The following is a 20,238-nucleotide window of genomic DNA, read 5'->3' on the forward strand; positions in this document are numbered from 1 at the left end:
AACCCTGCGATCCACTAGTTCTTGCCCGTTGATTCATCTATTTCGCTTGGCGCAGGTCTAGTATCAAACCTCGCTTTGGTTTATTCGTCCCCAATTGGACCGCAGCCCCTACTTGTACGGTGGTCTGAGCATGTTGCACTCTCGAGCCGAGAAAAGTCTGCCTTGTCACACCCTCATGACTCAATCCAGTCGGTTCTTTGACCGGTAAAAGCGGTCACTGTACACTCTAGACTATTTCATCTAATATAGCCCGAATGCTACATTAACGGTGGTGCTTATCAGAGGATGTTATGGCCTTAAAAGCATCGGTGTCCGCCGGATGCTGCCCCCGTATCACAGTCTCCTTCCTTCATCAGGTTTATTCCCTGTCAGACATCCAGCTCTTCAGTCTCGCAAAAAATGAGACGTCACATTGCTCTTTTTGTCGGCCTGTCTACTGTAGCTAGGTCGCAGACTCATGGCGAAGAAGCCGCTAAAGAGATGGGCCCTGCGGCGTTCCTGTGGCCGCCGGACCGGACGTGGAGTGCAGCATACGACAACAACTCTCCCTGCGGGTCAGCGTCTGGCGTGGCCAACAGAACTCAGTTTCCCCTTGGTTAGTCTGCCTGGACAGACTTTTTTGGGCTATGCGTTATTGATGTCCACCTTAGTGAACGGCCAACTCGCGCTCGTCATCCAAGACGAGTCCTGGAATGTGCAAATCGCCATCTCTGACAGGAATAGTAAGTACCTAGCCCTTCTGAACTAAGCGTTGGCCTATCCCTTCGTTGTAACTGAGCCTTTTTCATAGACCCTACGAGCAACAGTGACTTTGAGACAATCGTCTCCGAGGCCCGCATCAGCGATGTTGACCCCGGACACATGTGCTACCCCGTCCCCAACCCCGGCGTCGACACGGAGGAAGGAATGAACGCCACTTTCCAGATCAAATATACTTCTGATTTTGACACAGACAAGAATGAGACATACTATGCTTGCGCGGATATCACGTATGTCCCGGCGAGCAAATTCACCTATCAAGTTCCTTGCTTCAATGTAACGGTTGATGAGTTCACTCCAACGAACGGCACAGAGTCTAACTCCACCTCGTCGGATAATGATACGACTGATTCTAACGGCGCGTCAGCCTCGGGTTCTGACGGCAACACCAGCTCATCTCGTGGCTCGTCTGGTCTCTCTGGGGGCGCTATCGCCGGGATAGTCGTCGGCTGCGTGGCTGCTGCCGTCATCGCGGCTGTTCTTCTCTTCGGATACAGGAGATTGCTTCAGAAGTATCGGTCTCTTCGTCAGAAAACGTCTGTTAGAAACGTTGATTGGGAGGCGGCAGAGGCTGGGAAGCCTGCCGCTGATGGTTCCTCCGGCTCTTCGTATGGCTTGCGGAAGCTTAAGTAGTGTCACTTTACTTTTTCAAGCTCTTGCTCCTGGAGGGTTGTTCCTGGATATACCGAGCATACCGAGTAAGGTGGTCATGACTTTTATGATGTATAAGGAGATTTGAAACGGTTCGCGTTGAATGATTAACGGCTGAAATAAACTGGCAAGTACTGATTCATGAGCACGAAGGCAAGATCATTTGTTTTTGTAACCTACCCCCTCTCCTTCCAGAACCTATGAATAAAAATCTCGTAGTCTACGTCTCATCTCGAACAACATCAGCAAACTCAAGAGAAGCTCTTCGGTTCTACGTCTCAGCCAAATCTCTGGGCTCATCTGTAGCATCAAGCTCTGCATTCCCTTCCATGCACGGCTAATAGAAGGTCTTCACTCGGCAACGACAGCGACAGCCAACTCATGTCATTCCAGCTCTGCCTCGAGCACGGATACGGCAGTCGCGTCGATACATGGCCGAGACACGTGCCGTCTTGATGCATGAGTCTGCATCAGTCATGCCACAACACCGTATGGCAGGTGCTATTAGGCTAATTCTGATCCAGGGTCTGAACAGAAGGTCCATGGGACGAAAATGACTCGTGAATATGGTATTCCCTTTACGTCCGTGGCAGGAGCGCTTGTAGGCAGGAGACTGCGTTCCTCGAGACATGCTGGAAAGTGCCCGCTTGGTGCTGGTCAGGTGCAGGTGTGAGCTAGCGGAAGCCGATCACCAGGGGCAACTGTTACGGACAGTGCGGCTGAGAAACAATACGCATGATGCCAAGCGTACAGGTCAATCACTCGGATTATTAACGTAGGAATCTCGCTTGTGCTTTTATGCCTCCGAAAAACATTAGACGCCGAAGCGAACGGTTGGTATATATAGTGGTCAATGACGATATTGTTCGAGAGGCCGAAGACGACAATTTCTCTTGGCTATCTTGAATCTTAGTACTGTCAATCACTCAGTCGTGATTGATCTGCATTGCTGCAGTTTAAATCAATTTGTTATACAAGATGACTTCCTGCCTGCCGTTGATTGACGGCTTATTGCCTGAATTGTAAGGCAGAAACGACCTCGCAGAAACTGAGCGACGGGAATCGCAGGGCGTGGCAAACCGTCCACCTCTCCAACTTTTCCTCCGACGTCTCATCAATCCAAGACCTTGACTTGTCGATCCTTGCGCTAAATCAAGCTTAATCATTCTTTCTCCTTGTCTGAGCAGGATGCGACACATTAGGCTCATATTCGCTGCTTAGTGGACGCCCTGTCAATGATTTGAGCAACTCATAGAATCCGATCGAAAGGGCGGTAGTCACTGGTCGACGCAGCGGCTTGTTGATCTTTTGAGAAGAATCGTGGCCTTTTCAACACCGCGACTCGCACTCTTTAAACGACAGTCTTTTATCTTTACTATTTTTGTTGGCCAAACCTTTCCATTCTTGAGTTTGTGTACCCTGGTCGATTCTTGAGGCTCTTTTTCAGACCTAAGCCGCCTAGACTGGAGGCTACTGATCCTTGCCAGGTTTGGTTACATGTTTGCACGGATTAACTAGATGGCTGGTCCATCTCAACACTAAAGGGCGTCAGTTGAGCCCACTTGAGGCGGTTTCAGTCTTCCTATAATTAAGATGTCCATGTTCAGGTCAGCCGCGGACATTTCCTCTGATTCCGCATCTAGCTCCGATGAGAGCGACCATGAAGTGACCAAGTCGGAGTCAAAGCCTGACATTCGGCCTCCTGTTCGGGATGCAAAACATAAGTCACGTTCAGTGGATGAAGATACCATGGACGATAGTGACATTAAGGATCTGCTTGCTGCGGATGCCGAGAGTCACTCCAATGTCATGACTTCTGCGCTGCTCGAATTCTACTGTCTCACTCGAGCCGCGGATCTATTGAATCGGCAGCATGGATCGCACAAGAGGTACACCCGAGAGTCTCCGGAAGTGCAATATCTCGGGAAGAAGATGTTCCTTTACAAATCGAAATTTCTCTCGTCTCATGGCGTCCTGGCGGAAGGAGTGGACGCGGATCAATGGGGCCCGACTCGGCAGTATTACCGCGACAATCTTGATGCTCTAGGACTGTCTGCGCTAGAAGGGCTTGATATTGGGGACAAGAAGCCGCCATTGGTCGAAGGTGGCGGTGACCTAGTTCTAGCCTCAAAGACGAGAGATATGCACTCAAGGAAGGAAACTGCTGCAAGTCTGCGCATTGAGGGCCCAGTGGGTCCGCTGGATCTTCAACAGCGGCATGGGGCGGACAGAATCCCTGCGCTGGAGGAGTTGCGGCTTGACCCGAGACGGATACCACGTCCATTGCCGCTTCTTGGTAGCTCGCCCACGAGCTTTCCGTTGTTTGATTTGAACCCCAAACCATCCAACAGTTCAACGTCCCGATACGCTGTAGAATTCTCTGAGATCCGCGTCGTTGGCCGAGGATCGTTTGGAGAGGTATACCATGTCAAGAACCACATTGATGGACAAGACTATGCAATCAAGAAGATTCCGCTCAGTCAAAAGCGGCTCCAGCAGTTGCAGTGTGGTAACGAGAACCAGCTTGAGAACATTATGAAGGAAATTCGTACCCTTGCTCGACTGGAGCATGCAAATGTCGTTCGATATTATGGAGCCTGGATAGAGCAAACCCACTACCCGCGCATCCAAATCCCGTCTCAGGAACCCGGAAAGCTTGTGTATGAGAATACCCAGAACAGCAAACCATACCAGCCCTCGGGCGATGAGAGTTTTGGTGTTGTCTTTGAATACTCATACGAAGGGCAGCAGCAGTCTTTAGAAGACTACTCAATTGGTTCGCATGGCACCAGCACTGCAACGCATACATCTGAAAAACCGGTAGCACGCAGCCTGGAAGATGACGTTGAGTCAATCCCGCGTAACTTTAGCGAGCCAACATATAGCCAACTTTCTACGTTCGGCGCATCGGACGGGGATATTTTTACCGATGGGTTCAGCAATGACCATTCTCGTCTCCAGGTCCAGCGCAGCAGTCGTCCTGGTCACGCACTTCCTGCTGTGATCTTACACATTCAGATGTCACTTCATCCAATTCCACTCAGCTCGTACTTAAGCCAACAACACTCTGGCGACCCTCAAACCCTTCTCCGCCGACACTGCTACCACCTAATCCCCTCGCTTAAACTTATCCTCAACATTATTTCTGGCGTCGACTATCTCCACTCAAAAGGCATCATCCACCGTGATCTCAAACCGGCGAACATCTTCCTCTCTTGTGCCGAAGAAAGAGACTTCAAAGGATGTATATCTTGTCTATCAAAAGCAGGTACCTGCTCAAAATTTTGTCATCCGCGCATCGGCGATTTCGGCCTCGTCGCTGATATCTCGCACCTAAATGACCGCTCGCCAGAGAGTGAATCTGGGCCCAGCAATATTCCGAAACTGAACCGTGTTGTCGGAACAGAGTTCTACTGCCCACCTTTCTTTCGCGGGTATGGAATCTCAGAGGCCGAGGACGAAGTCGTCCCTGGCCGGTCCAATGAGGAATACTTCGATTATACGATTGATGAGTCGCTCGATGTGTACGCTCTCGGCGTTATCCTTTTTGAACTCGTATACCGCATCAGCACAAAGATGGAGCGACAGATGGTGCTTACTGGACTGACTCGGGGAGTGCAGAGGACTGACGCTATAAAATCAATCCGCGAACGACCGGTCTTTCCTGTAGACTTCGATAGCAAGGTTGATCAAGGTGGAATGGTTTTACCTACTGGGGAAACCGTTGCCGAGTCACTGAAGAAGTGTATCAAGGGGATGTTGGAGTTGCAGCCGAGTCGGCGATGGAGCTGCTCAGATGTGCAGGAACACTTGCAGAGGTTGCTAAACATTGTGCTCAAGTCCATGACCACTTCGACTTTCTAACCACTCTATCTTGCCGTTTTCATGGCGAATGAGCGACAATAATCCATCAAATGCGCCCATAATGGTCTTCTATATTGAGAGCCTTTTGCCCAATCTTTCGCGGGCTGCTGTTGAACACTGCTTGTGACTTGGTATTCAGGGACTTATAAATCGGGTCAAAGTGATGGCTACAATGTATATGGACTGTATTATTACGCATTAGCAGTAAATATATTAGAGTAACGATAGCTTCAGGTTCATTGACTCTTGACTTAAGAGTTCTCATTGCTAAGCGGTAGCTTTCAAGTCTCCACCGGTTAGGTAAATGGCGGAAGCTGGGTTTCTTACCCCAAACATGTTCCATATTCCTTCAAACCGTGACCTGATTACTCATGGACCGCAGAGATTCTCGACTAAACATGAGTTAAAATATTCATGAATCCTCTAGCAGGGGGTGAGGAAATAGTGGTCAGGTTAGTCTTTTATACACGGTATTTAGCTGCTTTGCTCTGTACGGCAAAGCCCAGAAATGTGTTTGTGGATTCGTCCAGGTACCATTCAATGGACCTGGAAAGGACAGAATAGCATTAAAAGACCCTATTACAGAGTCCACATAAATACTTCTTGTATTTTGTGAATGTACTGCATGAAGGCAGAGCACCGCACGAGCCATCAGAGGTTGACCGCGGGCCTCGGCTCGTTCCCCGCATGATCGACGCAACACTGCACCTCTAAATAACAAAAATGGTCCACAGCGGCTCTCTAGCTTTCACGCCTTCATCCCTACCAGTACGCTACACCACCAACCAACCACCATCAGGACTCTAGACTGCAAAATGGGCGACAAGAAACTGTCCCCGCTCACCCATTTCCCAACAACCCCCTATTCCGAGCCCCTTCTTCCACAACTTGCCATTCCCAATCCCTACTACACCTCTACACACCACGCCCTCCGCGCCTGGGTCCGAAATTATGTAGACACGCATATCGCACCTTACGCGCAAGAATGGGAAGAAGCTGGCGAGATCCCGCCTCATGTATACAAAACACATTGCGAGCACGGATTCGCCATTGTCCACCCACTCACCACACCAGAAGACTCTGCGAACCTGACTTTGCCCGGCGGTGTGAAAAGGGAAGAATGGGATACATGGTGCGGACTCATTGTCGCGGATGAACTGAACCGACTTGGTTTCGTCGGTGTGATCTGGGGCCTTGGTGGTGGAAACTCAATCGGGTGTCCGCCTATTGCGCGCTTTGGGACGGCCGAGCAACGGCGAAGGTGGCTGCCGAAGGTCGCCAAGGGAGAGATCAGGTTTTGTTTGGGGATTACGGAGCCGGATGGTATGTTCCTCTTATTATATTGATCTGTGATCTTTGACATGGTGGATACGAGCTGACAGTGACGGCCGATAGCTGGCTCGGACGTCGCAAATATCCGCACCACCGCGGTCCGTCAAGGCGAGTACTACGTCGTCAATGGGTCAAAGAAGTGGATTACGAACGGGATCTGGGCGGATTATTGCACTGCTGCTGTGCGGACTGGTGGACCCGGACGGGGTGGGATTAGCTTGCTGGTTATCCCACTGAAAGCGGAGGGAGTTACTAGGAGGAGGATGCATAATTCGGGAGTAAATGCGAGCGGTACGTTAAATTGAGACGTCGGGGGCTCTGAGGGACGAGTAAGCTGACCGGAGATTCGCGGCTACAGGATCAACATTCATTGAATTCGATGATGTGCGTGTTCCCGTGGACCATCTCATTGGGAAAGAGAACGGGGGTTTCCCGCTAATAATGTCAAGTGCGTATCCTCCATGACCAGACCCAAGTCCACCTCGACGGAACCCAGGTTTGCAGTTTGCAAAATGCAAGGAGCTAACACATAGCAGACTTCAATCCTGAGCGGCTTTCCCTAGCCTGCGCCTCCCTACGTCTCGCGCGTGTCTGTGCGGAAGACGCCTTCAACTACGCCACGCAACGCTCAACATTTGGGGCTCCCCTGATAACCCGACAAGCGATCCAGGCAAAGATTTTCAAGTTTGGGCTCCTAATTGAGCCCGCGTACGCATTCATGGAGCAGCTGGTCAACATCTTAGAGAAGACAAAGAATGAGCCTAGAGATGACGTGAGAATTGGCGGAATGACAGCGCTCTTAAAGGTCATGTCCACGAGGGCGCTCGAGAAGAGTGTGCGCGAAGCGCAGCAGATTCTCGGCGGGGCGGGGTATAATCGGGCAGGGAAAGGGGCGAGAATTGAACAGATTAGCCGTGATGCCAGGGTTCATGTTGTCGGAGGCGGGAGTGAGGAAATCATGATGGGTTTGGCGCTGCAGGAGGAGATGAAGGCGCTGACGACGAGGAAGCGGGCGTTGGAGAGGAAGAAGAGTGAGAAGGCCAATCTGTGATCGGAACACTGTGATTATGGGATGGATTATATGGGTTTACAGGGGATTGTTGAGTAGAATCTGTAGAAGATTCGTTTGAACGTTTCTGTCTCTACTGGATTGGGAATACTGTAGTGACTGAAATTAGTGTGAATGTAGCAATAGATCTTGTGGGGGACATCCCTGTAAGGCGCTGGTTTGGTGCACTCCAGATACACATGACCGGAACGGGCCGTCCCTTTCATGTTAAGCTGTAGATCAACTATTCATCAGATATAATCACAATTGTTTACACCTATTTATTTCTCTCACATTCTGTCCTTTACTACTTCTGTTCGGCACTTGTGACTAGTTGTGTCATCCCTGACGTTATCCCCTGTCCGTTTTTTTGAGTTTCCATTACAATCGCCTCATTTTCCCAATCGTCATTATTAAATCCATCCAAACCTTTGTCTTTGCAACTGGACCATTTCACTCCAATATGCTTCATTCTCGCTCTCCAATTTAGAGCTCGCTTTTCGCTGCAAAAGAACTACTCAAAGTATCATTGGAAATGTCCCGAAAGCAAACACTAAACGAGCGGCGAAGGTATAAGGGCAGGGAATCTGGATCCGGTACTGGAAACAAGCACGGCCACTTCCCAATGGCTTGCGATCTGCATTCTCGCACCCTTTATAGCAATACACACAGTGACAAAACCAGGAACTGCGTTGTCAGGGATAAGGAGGCTAAGTGCCGGGACGCCAAAGCTCACCAAGTTGTACTTCAGAGAGGTAACGACCAAACGCCAGCGACCGGAAGGCTGAGGGTCTGCAAAGCATTAAACAGAACGACGAAAACCAAAGAGTCAAAAATCAGGAGCTTGGAGATCAGAAAATCGAAGAAGGCATATCCCTGGAGTTCTCGCCAAGCCGGCCCTCACGGGGTAGATTGAACCAAGCCTCCCACTCCCGTGTCCAGAGTAGTTGTGAGCTAAACCTTCAGTCCTCTCAGGCATCACGGGCAAGGACCTACCAATCGTACCGTCCGGCGTCGAAGACTCAGTTCTAAAGGATTACGTTGGACTCTGCGATGCTCCGGCACCGCTGATCGTCCGAAACCTCGGCTGGCGTGAGAACAATGCCGGGGAACCGGAGAGGAAACTACTTGACAATACTAGACAGCTCCAAGCAGCATTCGCACAGACACATGGAAGTCTTGCTCGAACTCCTTGCGCTCCTTGCGCGTCTAGAAAGGGTTCTTGGAAAACATGCGTAACGAGGGAATATCTTCGCACTGGAGAGAAGAAGCCTACCAATACGGATTGCGCAAAATGCCTCTTCGATGACAGACAGGACTGCTGTATTACTCTTAGTGAGCGTGATATACCCATCTGTTTTTGTTATTCTGACTTGCCTCCTGACTATAATTCCTGCGTTTCTAGCCGAAGCTTCAACTTCTTCTCGCATACGTCGCAGTTCTGCCCCTAGTCCCAAGACCCTAACTCATGACTATGAACTCCCGAAGCAGAACTCCATGTGTCCTTTCAAGCTAGAGGTGTGAGTGTCAGTCCGATGCTTCAGAGGGGGCGCCGCCTGCGAAAATCAAGCGTGCTCGACAAAGACAATGTAAAGCCACTAATCAGTCTCGGCGGCTGCCTAAATCTGCCAGTACAGCTTCTCCCAGTAATTCTCCCAATGACGGCAATAATAGAGACTATGCAAAGGACTGCCACCACAAGACTGAGCTGTCCCGATGGACTACTGCTCCTGATGAGAATGGCGCTGTACTCTCGTTCCCCTTGGGCGTGGAGTGCTGGGATAACCTACCCCGCTTAAAACAGGCCTGCTCGGAAATGGAACACCACCTCAATATAGCCAAGGTACGGATATGGCAGCTCGAACAGGGGAAGATAGGCGATCGCAAGAATGAGAATAGAGATAACCCTTGGGATGCCTTATTGTGATGGGTGGGGGTCGCCTTAGATATTGCCACGTCCTCTCAGCTTTTGGCGCCCCTACCTAGAATTTGCGATCATGAGGGTATTTTTCAGTCTTACTCTGTAACTAAGATATTTGTTACTCCTGGTGCTCTTCTTTTGTCTCTGTTTTTTTTTCTCCCCGGAATGTAAGAGTAGTCTGTTGAGACCATGGTTGAGACCGTGCATTATCTATGTTGACTGTCACAGTGTAACTGGAGTAAAGACGACCAACCTCAAGGCAATCTCGACAATTAAAAAGGTAGTTGTCCCAGGTAGAAAGTGTAAGTACAGCTGCATGCTTCACTCGTTCTTAGGCAATCCGCTATCTGAAGAAGACATAAGCCTCAAGCCAGCGTCCCCTTGTTTATACAGCTTAGAGGGTACCTGGAGGATGCTAGTACGCTCAATGAGACAATAAATGAACGACCCAAAGACATATTCGGTCTGGTCATTTTCCTCATCTAGCGCTAGTTTCAACAGTGAGAAGAATGAAGATTTTAGTTTCTCCGACTGCTTTCTTGACTTCCCCTCCAGAGAAAAGCTCCCTACGTTCAAGTCATACGCTGGTTAATTGCCTTTTATTTGTCGTTATAGTGACTTTGACTCCATTCTCAGAGTTATTTTCTTTTTTAATTTTTTTTTTTTTTTTTTTTTTTTTTTTTTTTTGCCTGTCGTCGTAGATCTCTGGAATCGCATTCAGAACCAGTGGCTTAACCCATCACTCGGGCACAATCGCTTGTTAAATTACAACACAGCCCCTCCTGGCACCCTACCGTTACCTCTCAAGTTTCATCAGCTTTTATAGTCTGTTCTGCCTTGGTTCTCATTTCATCAAGTTTAAGGCTTATCAACTTCGAAGAGCTGTCAAAGTCGAGAGCCAAGTCAGGAGCCAAGAGCCCGAGGTTGATAAATATCACACTTTTTCGATCAGTTTTCACTTACCAGTTTCATTGCTAACTCCTGGCAGCGAGCAGTTCTGCTATAGGTAGCCACAGCCATACCGCTGCTGAACCCAGAGGCTTTTCCGTTTATTCCTGCGCATGCTCGCGGCGATCACCATGTTTTAAGTTCGGGCCCAGGAAGTCATACAGAAGGAAAAAGCCAAGGGCGGCTTCGAATATTGGTCTAAGTCTAATGATGAGGTGAGTCACCTACAAGGCGGGATCCTGCTCATATTCTGGCCATTATATTTTTCTGACATTCAATTCCAGACTCGTGGCAGTAACCATGAGAAATCCGCCTCACTGCCACTATGACGGCAGGCAGAACGGGTTTTCCCCAAAAATGGTGTCTTCCGATGATAATAACAAGCAAAGGGACAGTTACCCATGGGCTTAGAGGAGTACTCTGATCTGACGACGACGGCCAGGCCTAGATCTGCAGTGCTATGAGGACATAGTCAACTACGATGGGGTAAACACCGCTATCCACGTTTTGATCTCTGATTGTCTCGGCTGAAAGCTTTTGGGACCTATACTAACAGCAAATCGCCATAGGATCTCGCAAACTGAATTACATTGGCAATTCAGCACGTTGCAAGGAAGCCGATGAGTTAGTTGCCACCAATTTAGACGAAGGAAAGCAGCATCTTCATATCATCTCTACTTCATAGCGTTTGACGGAGACCAGGACAGAAATAACGTGAACTATATTCGCCCCATGACCCTGCTCAAGGGGAATAGATATTGGGGTTTCAATGATTGGTGGCCTGAGTCCGCTACCCTGACTTCGTAGAGCAGGCGAAACATGACCATTTGTATACTTCCCACTAAAGTAGACTGGAAGCCCCGATTTTAAGGTTATTAGACACCAGTTTATGTTCACAATGCTGCGTGTATATTGATTCCATTCTCTTTCACCTTCTATCCTCCAGCTACAATGATTCAAAAGCTCGGTCTATATATACCGAGCCACTCAACGCGGCAGACCACTGTGTAATCATACCTGCGACGGCAAACTCGGACGCATATTACCAACAACACATCACACCATTCAACCGAGCACCCTGCAAGAGGCCGCGTGCTTTTTCACATTTTAGCTTCAAGGAGAGATTATTATGGGGTGTTCTGCGTTAAGATCGGTGCATGCTTGCGGATCAATTTGCTGGTGAATACGAAACCCTAAGTAGCTCTAAATGCCAGCCTGAAGCGCTCTGACAGTCACCTCCAGGACTGTCATTGCCTGCAGAAACAGCCCTCGTGCAGACCGTCTGCCACTGTGATATTAACTAATCCCAATACAAGAAGTATGAATTACCAGTATAGTCTTGTCCATCGAGGTATTGCATTGTGGACTCCACAATCAACCCATCATTCATGGTCTCGCTGCCTTCGGTGATTGCTCAGCAGTCTTCCCTTCTGCTCTTGGAGAAATGGTAAATGCCGTGCAGTGCTAGGCTCACTGCATGGTAGCTGTCATCGTTGCAATCCATAGCTCTTGATTCTTGATTGAGAATACCTCCCTTTCATACAATATGGCACTGGTGAAAAGGCCTGAGCCGATGTTAAACTGACAAACCGGTATAAAGCTACCTTATCGACCCTCCTCGCCATCTTCTCTCCTCCGTCTACATACCTCTGTGTGATTGACTGAGCTCTCTACGGCCATCCCGTTATCAATACGTTCCTATACCACATATCTCACTATAGACAGTATCTGACCTTCGCCATATCCAAAGAGAGTGTCATCAGCGACTCTGACCTTGACATTGGCGATTCCCCTCGGTTCTTAACAAACCCACTCTCACCAGAGACTCCTCTATTGAAGTCGTTATGGACGCCTCCGATCACGGCCACCAGTGTCCATGTACCCTCAATGTCCCCTCCCAAGTGATGGCAGTCTTTCCTTCCACATGCAAGCGAGGCCACTGTACTAGCAACTTGGAGGGTGAGGGCGGATTACTCGAGGATGATCCTGTGACCGTCCGATTTTGCAGCGGAAAGCGAGACACAGCAAACATAAAGAGCAGAGCGAATACGAGAGCGATATCTCATAATGGTACTTCTCAGCGCAACTTTTCCAACCTCATTTAACGCCGTGCAAGACAAGGAGCTAACATGCACCGTCGTAGACCCTAGACCAGACAAGCTCATCCTCGGCATCCACCCCATACTTCCCATACTTCCCGGCATCACGGCCAGCAACCTTCCGATTCCTCCTTCTGGGACAACCAGCAAGACAATCCGGTTCTACATTTTGTACCCTGTGCTCCGCCGACTCGACTGGCGCACGGCCCATGCGCCTACGCCTGCCACACCTGAGAGCAAGTCCTGGGCCGGAGACACAGCAGACCTGGAAGCAGCATTCAATCAAACTCGCGGCCTTATCGCAAAGAGACCTTGTGCTGGCTGTTCAGGGGGCCGGGGACTCTGGAAGTCCTGTGCTGGGAGACTCGGCAAGAAAATTAACGGCATCTGCGCCAATTGCTGGCAGGCAGGGGAATTCTGTACCAACTGTTCGTCTGGGCTTCCTCTTCATACTTCTGTAGATTAAATGAACTCACAGCCCAGTTAACAAGGCCTCGAACCTCAGCAGAATGGCCGCTACCCTGCGCCACTGCAACAAACTCATGACCAACGAGCAAGTCTTCTCATTTGTCATAGGAGACAAAATGCTTGACAGCCTCACCCACTTGAGACGCGCCGAATAGGATCTCCTGGGGCACATGGAACGAATCCAGACCCGCATTGCCGAGCTCGAGGATAGGCAGAAGGGAGAGGCCGAAGCTATAACGAAGGGAGAGGAGATATTGTCTGGGATGAATACTGAGCGAGACGGTTTGGTTTTTGCGTACCATATGGCTCATAATTCAGGTTGCAGGCTGTTGAAGGGATCTGGGGGGAGAAATACTATATTCATAGGTAGCTAGACTTGCGTAGAATAATTATACACCGTCGGGGGATCAGTATGACCCTTAAGGCTATGCAGAGCGGCCGCCCATCTACATAATGCATAGCGCGTAGCACATATAATGTAGCGGGCCTCTTTTAAGTCGCGTTGCTATCGTCGATAGAGGGAGTTTTGTTCTCTAGATAAGCTCATCTCAACACCTCTTTTCTCTTCTAGCTAGTTTTTCTAGGTTGCCTTCCCGTCCAACTACATCAGCACAGATACCACCTTATTTCTTCTGCTCAAGAGGTATTGCTGGAGTATGTATATTATATGTAAATTATCTGAAGGATAGTACAGGTGTGGATATTCGCAAACCCCCATCACATAGCCAATCTGGAAGTGTCTACTAAGTACCCTAATTTGCTGACATCCAACCAGGGGCTGTGATACACTGGCCAGCTTGTAACCTCGATATCGACCCCCTTCGAACTGGGATCTCGTAGACACCCCTGGTTATCTGTGCTTCCGCTACGTCTCATCGAGTTTCTTTCTACATCACTGAGCCTCCTTATACATCGGGAACATGGGCAAGTCGATCGGGGTCGCCCCGCCGGCCCAAAGCCCAGCACAACCCGCCCAGTCTAGGTACACCCATCAGCACCCGCCAAGCAAGTAATGATCTGAAGCCGCAAAGATGAAAGAAAAAAAGACGTAAGAGAAAGAGACTTACAGGAGAGCGCAGCCGTAACCATCGTAACAGAGTAACCGGCCGTCATAACCGCCTGGTCGCCGGTCATATACGCCACAGCTAACAACAGGAAGCCCAGGCTCAGAATAGCGAGGTCGATGAAAATCACCCACGAGCTCCGAACCGCCGCAACCACGTAGAGCGTGTTCACAATGAACCATGCCCACAGGTAGATTGCGATAGCTTGGTTGAACTCGGGACTGAGCGCGCCGGTCTCGGCGTCCGTGTAGGCGGCCAGGATGCCCGTGCCGGGAATGTAGATCATCGCGTAGGAGAAGTTGAAAGCAGAGTAGGTGGCCCAGAGGGTTGCGCCGAACTGTCACCGCGTCTTTGATTAGCATGACTCAGATACAGAGAGGGTAGAAGGTAGAAGACAGCGTGCTAGACAGCTAGCTAGCGGACTGGGAGACGAGCATGATGCATACAGTGTTTCCCGTAAAAAACTCCATCACCGCCGCGAGGAACTGGCCCAGCCCGCCGAAGAAGATGAGGACACCAAGGATGACATTGGGTGTTTCGACGCCGCGGGCGTGCAGGCCTAGGGTTGAGATGAGGAAGATTCCTTCCCATGTATTAGCACACTCCCTCTCTTCATCAGCGCTGGGGGTATCAGAGGGCAATGAAAAGTACCAGTCGCGAAAGACAACAGCCCCAGTGGCGACGGATTCGCAAAGGTCCTGTGCACAACAGGGAGGCCGGGCTGGGTGCGGTCGTTGACGTGTCCACCGGCCGTGTGAGTGCGGTCGAGATGGACGAATGTCGGGGGTAACCCTCCCATGCCCTTTTCGAGCTGCGAGGCGTGGTCGGTTGTGTTGTCGGCCATGATATTATGACAGTATAGAAGCTAATCAGGGAAATGGAGGTGAATGGGGAAGGGTATGCTGGGGAAAGAAAAGCCCTGAGGGAAAAAGGGTCGAATTATATGGGGCTGGGGCGGCGCCAGCAGACCCCGATTTACAGAACCAGATAAAGGGGTCATCTAACTACTATCTACTGCCTAGCCTATTGCCTAGTTCCTACTGCTATGGCCATCTTGTCCCGCTTTTCTCCCCGTCTGGTCAAGGGGCGAGACTGTTGGCGCGTTGGGAAGCCCAATCTCCATCCACCCAAGCAAATGGGCGAAGCCCTAGCTAGGGCTAGCACTGGACGGAGCATCCAGCGAATCACAACAGCAGGCTACTCGCCTTCCTGCTCGGTAATATGCTGCTGCCGATCTCTTGCCCTAGCCATCCAGGCAAGAAGTCGGATTGCCGAAAAGTAGCCGATCTGTGCCCTGGAGAGCAAGAGGTACAAACTCAATAAATCCTTTTCCCCGGATTGATCGGCACCTGCATTCTCTAGCGGTCTTGCGGGGAGAAATTCCGACGCTTACTGACCGTATCCTCGGGGCGTCGGCTGAGCCTGGCCAAACTGTAAACCCCGAAGGTGGAGCTGGTTATGGCCGATCTGCTCTCTTCTTGCTTCTTGTAGACCTATAAGCTACGATCTGAACGTCAGGCATCTTGGGTGCAGAGAGTTTAGATCTACAGGGATCGACGAGAGCTTGACCAGCTCTGCTCGGTACTGCAGCTGATGTGCAAGAACAGCTTACCTAGGTATACTCACGTATACTCTGCCGAGGTCGATATGAAAAAAGCTGGAGGAGAACGACTAGATCCCGCGTCGAATTCTGGCTTCCCAGCCGAGGCTGAACCAGGGGGGCGGAAATAGAAAGCAAAAAAGAAAGCGGGGGGGAGGGGGAGGGGAGGGGAAAAGAAATCGGAAAAAAAAAGCAAGAAAACCAGTCACTATACTCCAGCTGTCTTTCATTGAAGTGCCTTGTTTGGTCATGCTTATCGCCAAATGCAGGGTATTATACAAACTCGTAATGACTACCAGTCTATTACCAAGGCTGGATGCAGAGTTATGTTATCTTTAGACGGAGCAGCGAATTCGCTAAGTGAACACTTTCGCCTGCTTTTTCAGCTCCAAAAACGTCGTCTCATCATGCCCGGGGATAACCTGCCCCTTCGTGATCCGCTGCAGCTGCTTCAGCCGCTGCGTGCTCCGGAACCAGGCAGGATGGTCTCGAGCCAGCCATCCCTGAGGGATGCCGTCAATCCACTGTCATCATTAGCTTGTCCGCGGTCTAGTATAAACACAAGGGTGAAGGATGGCGTACATTCTCTAGAACGTGGCAGTGGTCACTGATGAAGAAAAACGTCCCTGACTCAGGCATGTTGATCTGCATCCCAATCAGCCCGTCCGTGTGGCCTGGTAGATGGTGCAGGGTGATTCCCTGGCAGAAGTCCATCGTTTGGTCGTTGAAGGTTTTCCAATTCCTTCAAAGTCGTCAGCAAGCGCTCCACTGAAAGCGGACAGAATAAATGTAATAATGAAAAAGTGCCGACATACAGCGACAGGTTCAGATAATGTGCCAAATAAACCCCTGCATCAGCGCCCGTCGCCACAGACCAAAACGCCGCATTGAGCTCGCGTTCATGAACCCAGACCTCGACCTCCTTGTTCTCCATGAACTCGTCCAAACCGCCCGCATGGTCGAGATGCAAATGCCCAATGATAATCTTCTTCACGTCCTCAACCTTGTTACCAGTCGCCTCAATTGCAGCGCGCAATTCATGCTGCGGCTCGTAGCGCACGCGTGCAAAAATATCCGACACGGCGGGGCCCCAGACTTCAGGGTAGTCCTTGCCACACCCTGTTTCCCACAGGATCAGGCCCTCGTGCGGGTGCTCAATCAGGATACAGTACATGGGCAACTGGCGCCGCTTGTTGACGAAGGACTTGCCCTCCGTCGACTTTGTAGAAGTGTTGCCCCCGCGAGTCACGAAGGCTTCATCGCATTCGAGCCAGCCAACCTCCAGGACATGGAATTTTGTGCCTGGAGGGCAGACATTGGAGACGGCGTTGGGGACAGCACCGTTCTGGATTTGGGTTTGGATTGCAGACATGTTCAGATATGTTGTTTGGAGGAATATTGAAGGAATGAGAGAGAAAGATGGTTGATGGAAGAGCCAAAAAGAAGGGGTCTATATCAGGCGGGTGAAGGGAAAGCAAAATGGCGGGGCCTTATATGGGGGATAACCTGATGCTTGAAACTCCCCGCCAGAGATAATAAGACCGGTCGATACACCAACAGGGATCAACCATCTCCACGTCATCCACCAATCAAGGGTGCAGCGTGTACCTATTTTTTGGAGTCACTGTGGAGTTATTGGAAGCAGTAGGATTCATTGCGGAGAAGTAAAGTCTCGGTAATGGCCAAAGTGAAAGGCTTTTTCGGTTACATGGAAGTGAAGCCAAAGTATCGAACACCGAGATAATCAAATCCCGCTGAAGGGTCTGAGTCAGCCGTTTTCGATCCTCTCTACATTGCATACCCACTGATTCCCTTATCTGCATTTCTTAGCCTCAGAAGTCACTTCTTAGCTTCAGAGGTTCAACGTTTCACTTTAGCCAGTAACCATGTCGCTCGCCTCGTTGAAACGCAAAGACCTCTTCCAGCAACATGGGCTCATCGGCGACAAATGGGTCTCGTCGTCTGGCGGCGGCACATTCACCGTCACAAATCCAGCAACTCTTGAGACTCTCGCTACTCTTCCTGAGATGAACGGTGCAGACACTGAATCTGCCATCACAGCCGCGCACACTGCGTTCCAGTCCTTCAGAAAGACTACTGCCCGCCAACGCGCTACCTGGCTGCGGAAATGGCATGCCCTCTGCGTCGAGAATATCGATGACCTGGCGCTCATCCTAACCGTCGAGAACGGCAAGACTCTCGCCGAGGCGAAAGGCGAGGTTCTATACGCTGCATCCTTTCTTGAATGGTTTGCTGGTGAAGCTGAGCGAGTTCACGGCGAGGTCGTCCCTGCTTCAAATGCCAACCAGAGAATCTTGACTGTCAAGCAGCCCCTCGGTGTGGCTGCTTGTCTTGCACCCTGGAATTTTCCTATCGCCATGATCACGCGCAAGGTTGGCGCTGCGCTGGCGGCCGGGTGCACGACCGTCTGGAAACCAGCGGGTGAGACGCCGCTGAGTGCGCTTGCGCAGGCGGTCCTTGCAAGAGAAGCAGGGTTTCCAAGCGGTACTATCAACGTCATTACGACGCTGAACAGTGTCGCTGAAGTCGGAGCGGCATTATGCAATTCCAAGCTTGTGCGGAAGCTCAGCTTTACGGGCTCGACACGCATCGGCAAGCTCCTGGCAAGCCAGTGCAGCCAAAACCTTACCAAGCTGTCTCTGGAACTCGGCGGAAACAGCCCTTTTATTGTTTTTGATGATGCGAAGGTTGAGACGGCTGTCGAGGCCTGTATTCTCGCCAAGTTCAGGAACTCCGGGCAGACCTGTGTCACGGCGAACCGCATTTTCGTGCAGGAGGGTATCTATGACCGGTTTTCGGCAGCACTGGTCGAGAAGGTCAAGGCGCTGAAGGTTGGGAATGGTGTCGAGGAGGGTGTGATCATTGGACCTCTGACGCATGAGCGCGCTGTTGAAAAGGCCGTCGCCCATATAAAAGGTAGCTTCTCCTCTGTTTAACCCTAAATCCGTCACTGACTTTCGGACTATAGACGCGCAAGAAAAGGGCGCCTCCCTCCTCCTTGGCGGCTCCCCGTGCCAGCCCAACAACCTGCCAGGTTACTTCCTTGAGCCAACTGTGCTAGGCAAGATGTCTACCGAGGCCCTCACAACTCGGGAAGAGGTCTTTGCACCAGTTGTAGCGTTGTACCCATTCAAAACAGAAGAAGAGGTGCTCGCCAAGGCAAACGATTGTGACGTCGGGTTAGGCAGTTATGTCATTACGGAGTCGATGCCGCGCATGTGGAGGGTTGCGGAGAGCCTGGAGGTTGGTATGGTTGGGATTAACATGGGCACGCTGAGTGCCGCTGAGAGTCCGTTTGGAGGCGTCAAAGAATCTGGCTACGGACGGGAAGGCGGACGCCAGGGTATTGAGGAATATATGACAGTCAAGAGTATCTTGATGAATGTCGCGGCTTAGAGCTGCTTCTCGGATCGTCTTCTCCTTGATTGCATTCGACCTAGCTGGGTTTGAGGTCAGGCTGGAAGAGATATAGCTCTGTGCAATTCATACTGTGACTCTCTTTTTTCTTCAGATTTAGTGTATTAGCTTTCATATAGAGATAGTCAACTCTCCGAAAAGTACAGGTCTGGGATTCCCACTGCTAAAGATACTGAGTATGTCAAGCCGGCCAGACGCGTTCATTCATGTCTTACAAGTATGTCAGCAGAGATGATACCGAGATTGAGTCTAGTCCTCTTTTGCAGGCGCTGTGTCAAATTTAATGTCATCATGCCCAAATGATGTCTGTGTGAGGCATCGGTGATCCCTAAAAGACTGCTGTCCTTGTGGTGCCGCTTAGAAGGATGGGTCATGGCACCCTGTCTGATCTGAGCCTAGATCTGAATCTATACAGGTTGCAAAGCTCTAAGAGGCGGTGCCGGAGACGCAAATTTGACGCCAACGGTGTTCAACCGATGATGACTACTAGGACGGCGGAATTCTGTGTTAGGTAACTTTCTACCGTATATGCATAGGAGACGTTCGTCCAGAGGCAGAAGATGTTGGGCTAAGCATTGTACTAGATGTAACGCCAAGAGGAGCTTATCATGAGGCCACTGGTATCGTTGCTCTGAGCCTGGATGCAGCTTGCTATTAAACATTGCCCTTGTCTTTTCGCTAGTCGCATCTTTATGGCTCAGGGAATAAGCTTTTGGTATGAATTATTTCTTACGTATCGACTATGCGAACCCGTTTACATGCAACAAGATAATTCCTGACGAGTAGATTGCATCGTCTGCGTCACTAGCACTATGACTCAAAAGGTCGGCTAAAAGCGCAAACGCACTTGAGGCAGCAGCATGGAATCCTCTGCTCGATGCTCTGCGGAAGAATCAGCAACCGACCTATGCAGACGCCCGATCTTATCGTAGTATACTTCTAATACTTGGGCTAGCAAGCTCATGAAGTCTGGAGCCGATCATGTGAGGTCCTAACGAAGAACCGATGTTTTTTTAAAGCTGCAAGAAATTCAGTATCCTTGTAGG

The 20,238-nt window shown here is 50.3% G+C and overlaps 8 protein-coding genes across 8 annotated transcripts, besides 1 other annotated feature; 6 read left to right on the forward strand and 2 right to left on the reverse strand.

Moving 5' to 3' along the window:
• Window positions 1–20,238: part of a sequence feature (contig 1.127 1..138927(-1)) that runs on past both edges of the window.
• Window positions 400–1,392, forward strand: ANIA_07322 (copper acquisition factor BIM1-like domain-containing protein; the record flags this gene model as incomplete). The annotated part of the gene is made up of 3 exons (XM_675499.1): window positions 400–595; window positions 651–722; window positions 791–1,392. The coding sequence occupies 3 exons, from the start codon at window positions 400–402 to the stop codon at window positions 1,390–1,392; spliced, it is 870 nt and encodes a 289-aa protein (XP_680591.1).
• On the forward strand, window positions 3,001–5,499 carry ANIA_07321 (protein hriA). The gene has a single exon (XM_675498.2). The coding sequence runs from the start codon at window positions 3,004–3,006 to the stop codon at window positions 5,272–5,274; it is 2,271 nt and encodes a 756-aa protein (XP_680590.1). The 5' UTR covers window positions 3,001–3,003; the 3' UTR covers window positions 5,275–5,499.
• Window positions 5,689–7,893, forward strand: ANIA_07320 (acyl-CoA dehydrogenase family protein; the record flags this gene model as incomplete). The annotated part of the gene is made up of 5 exons (XM_675497.1): window positions 5,689–5,726; window positions 6,020–6,597; window positions 6,670–6,897; window positions 7,143–7,637; window positions 7,802–7,893. The coding sequence occupies 5 exons, from the start codon at window positions 5,689–5,691 to the stop codon at window positions 7,891–7,893; spliced, it is 1,431 nt and encodes a 476-aa protein (XP_680589.1).
• Window positions 8,280–9,937, forward strand: ANIA_07319 (DUF3716 domain-containing protein; the record flags this gene model as incomplete). The annotated part of the gene is made up of 6 exons (XM_675496.1): window positions 8,280–8,409; window positions 8,630–8,989; window positions 9,060–9,174; window positions 9,329–9,497; window positions 9,869–9,877; window positions 9,911–9,937. 6 exons carry the CDS (start codon window positions 8,280–8,282, stop codon window positions 9,935–9,937), a joined length of 810 nt encoding a protein of 269 aa, XP_680588.1.
• Window positions 12,591–13,245, forward strand: ANIA_07318 (DUF3716 domain-containing protein; the record flags this gene model as incomplete). The annotated part of the gene is made up of 2 exons (XM_675495.1): window positions 12,591–13,050; window positions 13,106–13,245. The coding sequence occupies 2 exons, from the start codon at window positions 12,591–12,593 to the stop codon at window positions 13,243–13,245; spliced, it is 600 nt and encodes a 199-aa protein (XP_680587.1).
• ANIA_07317 (acetate uptake transporter family protein) lies at window positions 13,714–14,998 on the reverse strand (the record flags this gene model as incomplete). The annotated part of the gene is made up of 4 exons (XM_675494.1): window positions 13,714–13,739; window positions 14,158–14,491; window positions 14,601–14,713; window positions 14,806–14,998. The coding sequence occupies 4 exons, from the start codon at window positions 14,996–14,998 to the stop codon at window positions 13,714–13,716; spliced, it is 666 nt and encodes a 221-aa protein (XP_680586.1).
• On the reverse strand, window positions 16,111–17,126 carry ANIA_07316 (N-acyl homoserine lactonase family protein; the record flags this gene model as incomplete). The annotated part of the gene is made up of 3 exons (XM_675493.1): window positions 16,111–16,278; window positions 16,337–16,496; window positions 16,570–17,126. 3 exons carry the CDS (start codon window positions 17,124–17,126, stop codon window positions 16,111–16,113), a joined length of 885 nt encoding a protein of 294 aa, XP_680585.1.
• On the forward strand, window positions 17,641–19,171 carry ANIA_07315 (NAD-dependent succinate-semialdehyde dehydrogenase; the record flags this gene model as incomplete). The annotated part of the gene is made up of 2 exons (XM_675492.1): window positions 17,641–18,691; window positions 18,744–19,171. The coding sequence occupies 2 exons, from the start codon at window positions 17,641–17,643 to the stop codon at window positions 19,169–19,171; spliced, it is 1,479 nt and encodes a 492-aa protein (XP_680584.1).

The sequence above is a fragment of the Aspergillus nidulans genome, chromosome IV (assembly GCF_000011425.1).
Source record: "Aspergillus nidulans FGSC A4 chromosome IV".
Classification (NCBI taxonomy): domain Eukaryota; kingdom Fungi; phylum Ascomycota; class Eurotiomycetes; order Eurotiales; family Aspergillaceae; genus Aspergillus; species Aspergillus nidulans.

Excerpts from the sequence above, each read along its gene's own strand:
- ANIA_07321 (XM_675498.2), top strand. The coding sequence starts at position 3,004 with ATGTCCATGTTCAGGTCAGCCGCGGACATTTCCTCTGATTCCGCATCT.